The sequence below is a fragment of the Podarcis muralis genome, chromosome Z (genome assembly GCF_964188315.1).
Source record: "Podarcis muralis chromosome Z, rPodMur119.hap1.1, whole genome shotgun sequence".
In the NCBI taxonomy this organism is placed as follows: domain Eukaryota; kingdom Metazoa; phylum Chordata; class Lepidosauria; order Squamata; family Lacertidae; genus Podarcis; species Podarcis muralis.
Genome location: NC_135673.1, coordinates 804,369 through 816,868, shown reverse-complemented (window position 1 = coordinate 816,868; position 12,500 = coordinate 804,369). Strand labels below are relative to the sequence as shown.

At 33.7% G+C, this 12,500-nt stretch overlaps 1 protein-coding gene across 1 annotated transcript in view; it reads left to right on the top strand.

Annotated features, from left to right (window-relative positions):
* LOC114589498 (spectrin alpha chain, non-erythrocytic 1) overlaps positions 1-12,500 on the top strand; it is a 267,143-nt gene that overhangs the window by 95,131 nt on the left and 159,512 nt on the right. Inside the window, exons 19-21 of the mRNA XM_077922609.1 lie at positions 163-380; positions 7,575-7,667; positions 8,828-8,962. Of these exons, the coding sequence (XP_077778735.1) occupies positions 163-380; positions 7,575-7,667; positions 8,828-8,962 (446 nt within the window). The remainder of the gene's footprint in view (positions 1-162; positions 381-7,574; positions 7,668-8,827; positions 8,963-12,500) is intronic.

Genomic DNA, 12,500 nt, shown 5'->3' with positions numbered 1-12,500 from the left:
CTTCACTTCCTGTCTCCTCCCCTTCTTGTCTCCTCCCCTTCCTATCCCCTTCCCTTCCCCAGGGTTATTATTGATTAATTGATTTTGTTCTTCATATTCTTCGTATTTTATGACTACTTCCTGTCCCCGCCCCTTCCTGTCCCCGCCCCTTCCTGTCCCCAGGCCACTTCGCCGCCGATGATGTCAGAGCCAAGCTCTCCGACTTGCACCAGAAGTGGGAATCTCTTAAAGGGAAAGCGTCCCAGCGGCGCCAGGATCTAGAAGATTCCCTGCAGGCCCAGCAATATTTCGCCGACGCTAACGAGGCCGAGTCCTGGATGCGGGAAAAGGAGCCGATCGTTAGCAGCACCGATTACGGGAAAGACGAGGATTCGGCCGAGGTGGGTCCCCAGATTAATTAATCGTTAATCGGTTCATTTGATTGGTTTCCTATTAATGAATCAATGGGGAAAGAGGATTCGGCCGAGGTGGGTCCCCAGATTAATTAATCGTTCATTAATTAACCGTACTATTAATCGTTCATTAATTAACCGTTTATCGGTTCATTTGATTGGTTTCCTGTTAATTAATCAATGGGGAAAGAGAGGATTCGGCCGAGGTGGGTCCCCAGATTAATTAATCGTTCGTTAATTAATCGTTAATCGGTTCGTTTGATTGGTTCTCTATTAATTAATCAATGGGAAAAGAGAGGATTCGGCCGAGGTGGGTCCCCAGATTAATTAACCGTTCGTTAATTAATCGTTTATCGGTTCATTTGATTGGTTTTCTGTTAATTAATCAATGGGAAAAGAGAGGATTCGGCCGAGGTGGGTCCCCAGATTAATTAATCATTAATTAATCGTTTATCGGTTCATTTGATTGGTTTCCTATTAATTAATTAATGGGGAAAGAGAGGATTCGGCCGAGGTGGGTCCCCAGATTAATTAATCGTTCATTAATTAATCGTTTATCGGTTCGTTTGATTGGTTTCCTATTAATTAATCAATGGGAAAAGAGAGGATTCGGCCGAGGTGGGTCCCCAAATTAATTAATCGTTCATTAATTAATTGTTTATCGGTTCATTTGATTGGTTTTCTGTTAATTAATTAATGGGGAAAGAGAGGATTCGGCTGAAGTGGGTCCCAAAACCAGCTTTTTTCGCCTTAAAAATTGCAATTTTTTCCGTTTGCGAAAAAAGGAATTGCAGAATTGCAATGGGATTTCTTTGGACTTTTGTTGCAAATTTACTTGCAGATTTCCCATTTGCAAAAACAATAATTTGCATTTGCAAAAAAAAATAAATTGCATTTGCAAAAAAAAAAAATTGCATTTGCATTGCATTTGCAAAAAAAGATTGCATTTCCATTCCATTTGCAAAAAAAAGATTGCATTTGCATTGCATTTGCAGAAAAAAATCCATTTCCATTCCATTTGCAAAAAAAGATTGCATTTGCATTGCATTTGAAAAAAAAAAAATTGCATTTCCATTCCATTTGCAAAAAAAATTGCATTTCCATTCCATTTGCAAAAAAAGACTGCATTTGCATTGCATTTGCAAAAAAAGGTTTCATTTGCATTCCATTTGCAAAAAGAAGATTGCATTTCCATTCCATTTGCAAAAAAAAATGCATTTGCATTCCATTTGCAAAAAAGAAAGATTGCCTTTGCATTCCATTTGCAAATCTACTTGCAGTTTTTCCATTTGCAAAAAAAATAAAAAATAGCACAGTTGCAATTGGATTTATTCAGATCCCATTGCAAATTTTGCATTTGCAAAAAAAGCAATATCACAGTTGCAATTGGATTTATTCAGATTCCGTTGCAAATCTAGTAGCAAATTTTCCATTTGCAAAAATAAATAAATAGCATAGTTGAAATTGGAATTACTCTGGTCCTGTTGCAAATCTAGTTGCAGATTTTCCATTTGCAAAACAATTAAATAGCATAGTTGAAATTGGAATTATTCTGGTCCTGTTGCAAATCTAGTTGCAAATTTTCCATTTGCAAAAAAAATAAATAGCATAGTTGAAATTGGAATTTTTCAGGTCCTGTTGCAAATCTAGTTGCAGATATTCCATTTGCAAAAAAAGAGAGAGCGATAACACAATTGCAACTGGAATTTTTCTGGCCCTGGAATTTAAACTGGTGCAAATCCGGTTGGTGCTCAAAATTTGCATGTTTTGCATTTGTTTTCCATTGGCAAAGAAAGCAATAGCACAGTTGCAATTGGAATTTTTCAAGTCCCGTTGCAAATCTACTTGCAGATTTTGCATTTGCCAAAAAAAGAGCGATCGTACAATTGCAATTGGAATTTTCCCGGCTCCATTGCAAATGCAGTTGGTGTTCGAAATTTGCAGACGTTGCATTTGCAAACAAAAGCAATAGCACAGTTGCACTTGGATTTATTCAGATTCCGTTGCAAAGTTTGCATTTGCAAAAAAAAGCAATATCACAGTTGCAATTGGAATTATTCTGGTCCTGTTGCAAATCTAGTTGCACGTTTTTCATTTGCAAAAAATAAATAAATAGCACAGTTGCAATTGGAGTTATTCAGGTCCTGTTGCAAATCTAGTTGCAGATTTTCCATTTGCAAAACAATTAAATAGCATAGTTGAAATTGGAATTATTCTGGTCCTGTTGCAAATCTAGTTGCACATTTTCCATTTGCAAAAAAAAAGAAATAGCATAGTTGAAATTGGAATTACTCTGGTCCTGTTGCAAATCTAGTTGCAGATTTTCCATTTGCAAAACAATTAAATAGCATAGTTGAAATTGGAATTATTCTGGTCCTGTTGCAAATCTAGTTGCAAATTTTTCATTTGCAAAAAAAATAAATAGCATAGTTGAAATTGGAATTTTTCAGGTCCTGTTGCAAATCTAGTTGCAGATTTTGCATTTGCCAAAAAAAGAGCGATCGTACAATTGCAATTGGAATTTTCCCGGCTCCATTGCAAATGCAGTTGGTGTTCGAAATTTGCAGACGTTGCATTTGCAAACAAAAGCAATAGCACAGTTGCACTTGGATTTATTCAGATTCCGTTGCAAAGTTTGCATTTGCAAAAAAAAGCAATATCACAGTTGCAATTGGAATTATTCTGGTCCTGTTGCAAATCTAGTTGCACGTTTTTCATTTGCAAAAAATAAATAAATAGCACAGTTGCAATTGGAGTTATTCAGGTCCTGTTGCAAATCTAGTTGCAGATTTTCCATTTGCAAAACAATTAAATAGCATAGTTGAAATTGGAATTATTCTGGTCCTGTTGCAAATCTAGTTGCACATTTTCCATTTGCAAAAAAAAAAGAAATAGCATAGTTGAAATTGGAATTACTCTGGTCCTGTTGCAAATCTAGTTGCAGATTTTCCATTTGCAAAACAATTAAATAGCATAGTTGAAATTGGAATTATTCTGGTCCTGTTGCAAATCTAGTTGCAAATTTTTCATTTGCAAAAAAAATAAATAGCATAGTTGAAATTGGAATTTTTCAGGTCCTGTTGCAAATCTAGTTGCAGATTTTGCATTTGCCAAAAAAAGAGCGATCGTACAATTGCAATTGGAATTTTCCCGGCTCCATTGCAAATCCGGTTGGTGCACCAAATTTGCAGATTTTGCATTTGCAAACAAAAGCAATAGCACAGTTGCACTTGGATTTATTCAGATTCCGTTGCAAAGTTTGCATTTGCAAAAAAAAGCAATATCACAGTTGCAATTGGAATTATTCTGGTCCTGTTGCAAATCTAGTTGCACGTTTTTCATTTGCAAAAAAATAAATAAATAGCACAGTTGCAATTGGAGTTATTCAGGTCCTGTTGCAAATCTAGTTGCAAATTTTCCATTTGCAAAACAATTCCAGTCCCATTGCAAATGCAGTTGGTGTTCGAAATTTGCAGACGTTGCATTTGCAAAGAATGCAATAGCGCAGTTGCAATTGCAATTGGGATTTTTCAAGTCCCGTTGCAAATCTACTTGCAGACTTTACAGTTGCAAAATAAATTGCACAATTGCAATTGGAGTTATTCAGGTCCTGTTGCAAATCTAGATGCAAGTTTTCCATTTGCAAAAGAAACTGATAGCACAGTTGCAATTGGAGTTATTCAGGTCCTGTTGCAAATCTAGTTGCAAATTTTCCATTTGCAAAAAAAAGGAAGCAATAGCAGAGTTGTAATTGGAATTATTTTGGTGCCGTTTCAAATCCAGTTGGTGCAAAATTTGCAGATTTTGCATTTGCAAATAAAAGCAATAGCACAGTTGCAATTGGATTTATTCAGCTTCCATTGCAAGTCTATTTGCAGACTTTTGCAAAAAAAATAAATAGCATAGTTGAAATTGGAATTATTCAGGTCCTGTTGCAAATCTAGTTGCAGATTTTCCATTAGCAAAATAAATAAATAGAATAGTTGAAATTGGAATTATTCTGGTCCTGTTGCAAATCTAGTTGCAAATTTTCCATTTGCAAAAAAAAGGAAGCAATAGCAGAGTTGTAATTGGAATTATTTTGGTGCCGTTTCAAATCCAGTTGGTGCTCAAAATTTGCAGATTTTGCATTTGCAAATAAAAGCAATAGCACAGTTGCAATTGGATTTATTCAGCTTCCATTGCAAGTCTATTTGCAGACTTTCCATTTGCAAAAAAAAAAAAGAAAAGCCATAGTATAGTTGCAATTGGAATTATTCAGATTCCATTGCAAATTTTGCATTTGCAAAAAAAGCAATATCACAGTTGCAATTGGAGTTATTCAGGTCCTGTTGCAAATCTAGATGCAAGTTTTCCATTTGCAAAAGAAACTGATAGCACAGTTGCAATTGGATTTATTCAGGTCCCATTGCAAATTTTCCATTTGCCAAAAAAGAAGCAATAGCAGAGTTGTAATTGGAATTATTTTGGTGCCGTTGCAAATCCAGTTGGTGCTCAAAATTTGCAGATTTTGCATTTGCAAACAAAAGCAATAGCACAGTGGCAATTGGATTTATTCAGATTCCGTTGCAAAGTTTGCTTTTGCAAAAAAAGCGATATCACAGTTGCAATTGGAATTATTCAGATCCCGTTGCAAATTTTCCGTTTGCAGAAAAGAGCAATAGCACAGTTGCAATTGGACTTACTCCGATTCCGTCACAAATTATCCGTTTGCAAAAAAAAAAGGAATTGTATAGTTGCAATTAGAGTTATTCAGGTTGCAATTGCAAATCCGGTTGTTGCAATTGGATTTATTCCGTTCCCGTTGCAAATCCGGTTCGTGTTCAAAATGTGCAGATTTCACATTTGCAAAAAATGCAGTAATTCATATTCCGTTGCAAATCTAGTTGCAATTTTTCCATTTGCAAAATAAATAAATAGCACAGTTGCAATTGGAATTATTCAGGTCCTGTTGCAAATTTAGTTGCAGACTTTCCATTTGCAAAAAAAGCAATAGCACAGTTGCAATTGGAGTTATTCAGGTCCTGTTGCAAATTTTTCATTTGCAAACAAAATAAAAATAGTAGAGTTGCAATTGGAATTATTCCAGCTGCGTTGCAAATCCTGTGGGTTTTCAAAATTTGCAGATTTTGCATTTGCAAAAATAAATAAATGCAATAGTCCAATTGCAATTTTGCAAATCCGGTTGTTGCAATTCGAATTATTCCGATTGCCAAAAAAATAATAATTCAATAGTACAATTGCAATTCTACTTATTCACTTTATTATATTATATATATTATTATACATTTTATATTACATATTATATATTTTTGTTTTTTATTATATATTATATTATATTGTATTATATAATATTGCATTATATTATATTATATTATATTATATTATATTATATTATATTATATTATTATATTATATTATATTATATTATATTATATTGCAATTTTGCAAATCCGGTTGTTGCAATTCGAATTATTCCAGTTGCCAAAATAATAATAATTCAATAGTACAATTGCAATTCTACTTAATCACTTTATTATATTATATATTATATATTTTTATTTTTTATTATATATTTATTATATATTGTATTATATTGTATGATATAATATTGCATTATATTGCATTATACTGCATTATATTATATTATATTATATTATATTATATTATATTATATTATATTATATTATATTATTATATTGCAATTTTGCAAATCCGGTTGTTGCAATTCGAATTATTCCGGTTGCCAAAATAATAATAATTCAATAGTACAATTGCAATTCTACTTAATCACTTTATTATATTATATATTATATATTTTTATTTTTTATTATATATTTATTATATATTATATTATATTGTATGATATAATATTGCATTATATTGCATTATACTGCATTATACTGCATTATATTATATTATATTATATTATATTATATTATATTATATTATATTATATTATATTATATTATTATATTGCAATTTTGCAAATCCGGCTGTTGCAATTCAAATTATTCCGGTTGCCCAAAAAATAATAATTCAATAGTACAATTGCAATTCTACTTATTCACTTTATTATATTATATATTATATATTTTTATTTTTTATTATATATTTATTATATATTGTATTATATTCTATTCTATTGTATGATAGAATATTGCATTATATTGCATTATACTGCATTATATTATATTGCATTATACTGCATTATTATATTATATTATATTATATTATATTATATTATATTATATTATATTATATTATATATTTTTATTTTTATTATATATTTATTATATATTCTATTCTATTCTATTGTATGATAGAATATTGCATTATATTGCATTATACTGCATTATATTATATTGCATTATACTGCATTATTATATTATATTATATTATATATTTTTATTTTTTATTATATATTTATTATATATTGTATTCTATTCTATTCTATTGTATGATAGAATATTGCATTATATTGCATTATACTGCATTATATTATCTTGCATTATACTGCATTATTATATTATATTATATTATATTATATATTTTTATTTTTTATTATATATTTATTATATATTGTATTCTATTCTATTCTATTGTATGATAGAATATTGCATTATATTGCATTATACTGCATTATATTATCTTGCATTATACTGCATTATTATATTATATTATATTATATTATATATTTTTATTTTTTATTATATATTTATTATATATTGTATTCTATTCTATTCTATTGTATGATAGAATATTGCATTCTATTGCATTATACTGCATTATATTATATTGCATTATACTGCATTATTATATTATATTATATTATATTATATTATATATTTTTATTTTTTATTATATATTTATTATATATTCTATTCTATTCTATTGTATGATAGAATATTGCATTATATTGCATTATACTGCATTATATTATATTGCATTATACTGCATTATTATATTATATTATATTATATTATATTATATTATATTATATTATATTATATTATATTATATTATATTATATTATATTATTATATTGCATTATACTGCATTATTATATTATATTATATTATATTATATTATATTATATTATATTATATTATATTATATTCCATTGTTGCAATTCGAATTATTCTCGATTTATTCTGTCATTTTTTCCTTCCCGTTTTTCAGGCGCTCCTCAAAAAGCACGAAGCGCTGATGTCGGATCTGAGCGCCTATGGGAGCAGCATTCAAGCGCTGCGGGAGCAAGCCCAGGCCTGCCGGGTAAGAATATAATATATTATCATTATCATTATTACTACTACTACTCGTAGTAGTAGTAGTTATAATAATAATTAATATTAGTACTATTATTACTACTACTAATAATAATAATTTATTATTATTATTATTAACAACAACAACAGCAAAACAACAACAAAACAACTAGTACTAGTACTAAGAATATATTATTATTATTATCATTATCATTATTATTATTCTTGCTACTACTACTGTATTATTATTATTATTACTAGTAGTAGTAGTAGTTATAATAATAATAATAATAATAATAATAGTGCTATTACTATTACTATTACTAATATATTATTATTATTATTATTATTATTATTATTATTATTATTAACAACAACAAAACAACAATACTAGCAGCAGTAGTAATAATAATAATAGTAATAACAATAACAACAACAACAACAACAACAACAAAACAACTAGTACTAGTACTAAGAACATATTATTACTACTAGTAGTAGTAGTTATAGTTATAATAATAATTAATATTATTACTATTACTATTACTAATTTATTATTATTATTATTATTATTATTATTATTATTATTATTCGCAACAACAAAACAACTAGTACTAGTACTAAGAATATATTATTATTATTGTTATTAGTAGTAGTAGTAGTTATAATAATAATATTAGTGCTATTACTATTACTATTACTATTACTATTACTAATATATTATTATTATTCACAACATCAAAACAACATTAGTACCAGCAGTAGCAGTAATAATAATAATAATAATAATAATAATAATAATAATAGTAATAATAGTAATAACAATAATAACAATAATAACAACAAAACAACTAGTACTAGTACTAAGAATATATTACTACTTGTAATCATAATAATTACTATTAGTACTAATACTATTACTAAGAATACATTATTATTATTATTATTATTATTATTATTATTATTATTATTATTAACAACAACAAAACAACAATGCTACTATTACTACTAGTAGTAGTAGTCAACAATGCTACTATTATTACTACTACTATTAGTAGTAATAATAGTAGCATTGTACTACTAGTAGTAGTAGTAGTAGTAGTAGTAGTAGTAATAATAATAATAATAATAATAAATCATTAATAATCCTCGCCTCTCTCCCCCCAGCAACAAGTCGCTCCCACCGACGACGAGACCGGCAAGGAGCTGGTCCTCGCCCTATATGACTACCAGGAGAAAAGCCCCCGCGAGGTGACCATGAAAAAGGGCGATATCCTGACCTTACTCAACAGCACCAACAAGGTAACTCGGCCCTCTTTTTCGCCCCATAGGCTTGGAGCTTGGGGGGGGGATTTGACCCCATCGTTCAGCTTTGAAAAAGCCCATTTTACCCCATAGTTCAGCTTTTTCAAAGCATTTCCCCCCATAGTTCAGCTTTTTCAAAGAGTTTCCCCCCATAGTTCAGCTTTCCCCCCATAGTTCAGCTTTCCACCCCATAGTTCAGCTTTTTCAAATCGTTTTCCCCCGTAGTTCAGCTTTTCCAAAGCGTTTCCCCCCATAGTTCAGCGTTTCCCCCCATAGTTCAGCTTTCCCCCCCATAGTTCAGCTTTTTCAAAGCGTTTCCCCCCATAGTTCAGCTTCCCCCCCATAGTTCAGCTTTTTCAAAGCATTTCCCCCCATAGTTCAGCTTTTTCAAAGAGTTTCCCCCCATAGTTCAGCTTTCCCCCCCATAGTTCAGCTTTTCCAAAGCGTTTCCCCCCATAGTTCAGCTTTCCCCCCATAGTTCAGCTTTTTCAAAGCATTTCCCCCATAGTTCAGCTTTTTCAAAGCCTTTCCCCCCATAGTTCAGCTTTTTCAAAGCGTTTCCCCCCATAGTTCAGCGTTTCCCCCCATAGTTCAGCCTTTCCCCCCATAGTTCAGCTTTTTCAAAGTGTTTCCCCCATAGTTCAGCGTTTCCCCCCATAGTTCAGCTTTCCCCCCATAGTTCAGCTTTTTCAAAGCATTTCCCCCCATAGTTCAGCCTTTCCCCCCATAGTTCAGCTTTTTCAAAGTGTTTCCCCCCATAGTTCAGCTTTCCCCCATAGTTCAGCTTCCCCCCCATAGTTCAGCTTTTTCAAAGAGTTTCCCCCCATAGTTCAGCCTTTCCCCCCCCATAGTTCAGCTTTTTCAAAGCATTCCACCCCATAGTCCAGCTTTCCCCCCATAGTTCAGCGTTTCCCCCCATAGTTCAGCCTTTCCCCCCATAGTTCAGCTTTTTCAAAGTGTTTCCCCCATAGTTCAGCGTTTCCCCCGATAGTTCAGCTTTCCCCCCCATAGTTCAGCTTTTTCAAAGCATTTCCCCCCATAGTTCAGCCTTTCCCCCCATAGTTCAGCTTTTTCAAAGTGTTTCCCCCCATAGTTCAGCGTTTCCCCCCATAGTTCAGCTTTACCCCCCCATAGTTCAGCTTTTTCAAAGCGTTTCCCCCCATAGTTCAGCGTTTCCCCCCATAGTTCAGCCTTTCCCCCCATAGTTCAGCTTTTTCAAAGTGTTTCCCCCCATAGTTCAGCGTTTCCCCCCATAGTTCAGCTTTCCCCCCCATAGTTCAGCTTTTTCAAAGCGTTTCCCCCCTAGTTCAGCTTTCCCCCCATAGTTCAGCTTTTTCAAAGCATTTCCCCCCATAGTTCAGCTTTCCCCCCCATCGTTCAACTTTTTCAAAGCATTTCCCCCCATAGTTCAGCATTTTCAAAGCGTTTCCCCCCATAGTTCAGCATTTTCAAAGCATTTACCCCCATAGTTCAGCTTTCCCCCCATAGTTCAGCTTTTCCAACACATTTCCCCCCATAGTTCAGCTTTCCCCCCATAGTTCAGCTTTTTCAAAGCATTTCCCCCCATAGTTCAGCTTTTTCAAAGCATTTCCCCCCATAGTTCAGCTTTTTCAAAGCCTTTCCCCCCATAGTTCAGCTTTTTCAAAGCGTTTCCCCCCATAGTTCAGCGTTTCCCCCCATAGTTCAGCCTTTCCCCCCATAGTTCAGCTTTTTCAAAGAGTTTCCCCCCATAGTTTAGCTTTACCCCCCATAGTTCAGCTTTTTCAAAGCGTTTTCCCCCATAGTTCAGCTTTTCCCCCCATAGTTCAGCTTTCCCCCCATAGTTCAGCTTCCCCCCCATAGTTCAGCTTTTTCAAAGCGTTTCCCCCCATAGTTCAGCTTCCCCCCCCATAGTTCAGCTTTTTCAAAGCATTCCACCCCATAGTCCAGCTTTCTTTAGGATTTTACCCCATAGCTCAGCTTTCTTTAGGATTTCACCCCATAGTTGTGGATTTCACCCCATAGATGTGGGGCTTTTTTAGGATTTCACCCCATAGTTGTGGGTTTTACCCCATAGTTTTTGAGTTTTCTCTAGGATTTGACCCCATAGTTGTGGATTTCACCCCATAGCTGTTGGACTTTCTTTAGGATTTGACCCCATAGTTGTGGATTTCACCCCATAGTTCTTGATCTTTCTTTAGGATTTCACCCCATAGATGTTGAGCTTTCTTTAGGATTTTACCCGATAGTTCAGCTTTCTTTAGGATTTCACCCCATAGTTGCGGGTTTCACCCCATAGTTTTTGAGTTTTCTCTAGGATTTGACCCCATAGTTGTGGATTTCACCCCATAGCTATTGGACTTTCTTTAGGATTTCACCCCATAGTTGCGGATTTCACCCCATAGCTGTTGGACTTTCTTTAGGATTTCACCCCATAGTTCCGGATTTCACCCCATAGCTGTTGGACTTTCTTTAGGATTTCACCCCATAGTTGTGGATTTCACCCCATAGATGTGGGGCTTTTTTAGGATTTCACCCCATAGTTGTGGATTTCACCCCATAGCTGTTGGACTTTCTTTAGGATTTCACCCCATAGTTGTGGATTTCACCCCATAGTTTTTGAGTTTTCTCTAGGATTTCACCCCATAGTTGTGGATTTTACCACATAGTTGTGGGCCCTTATGAAGGATTTGACCCCATAGATGTGGGGCTTTATGAAGGATTTGACCCCATAGTTGCGAATTTCACCCCATAGCTGTTGAGCTTTCTTTAGGATTTTACCCCATAGGTGTTGGACTTTTTTTTAGGATTTCACCCCATAGTTGTGGGTTTCACTCCATAGTTTTTGAGTTTTCTTTAGGATTTCACCCCATAGTTGTGGATTTCACCCCATAGTTCTTGATCTTTCTTTAGGATTTCACCCCATAGCTGTTGAGCTTTCGTTAGGATTTTACCCCATAGGTGCTGGACTTTTCTTTAGGATTTGACCCCATAGTTCTGGGTTTCACCCCATAGTTCTTGATCTTTCTTTAGGATTTTACCCCATAGTTGTGGATTTCACCCCATAGTTTTTGAGTTTTCTTTAGGATTTCACCCCATAGTTGCGGGTTTCACCCCATAGTTTTTGACTTTCTTTAGGATTTCACCCCATAGCTGTGGATTTTACCCCATAGATGTGGGGCTTTCTTCGGATTTGACCCCATAGTTGTGGGTTTTACCCCATAGTTTTTGACTTTCTTTAGGATTTCACCCCATAGCTGTGGATTTTACCCCATAGATGTGGGGCTTTCTTCGGATTTGACCCCATAGTTGTGGGTTTTACCCCATAGTTTTTGACTTTTCTTTAGGATTTGACCCCATAGTTATGGAATTGACCCCATAGATGTGGGGCCTTTTCAGGATTCGACCCCATAGTTGTGGGTTTCACCCCATAGTTTTTGACTTTAGGATTTGACCCCATAGTTGTGGATTTCACCCCATAGATGTCGAGCTTTCTTTAGGATTTGACCCCATAGGTGTCGAGCTTTCTTTAGGATTTCACCCCATAGCTGTTGAG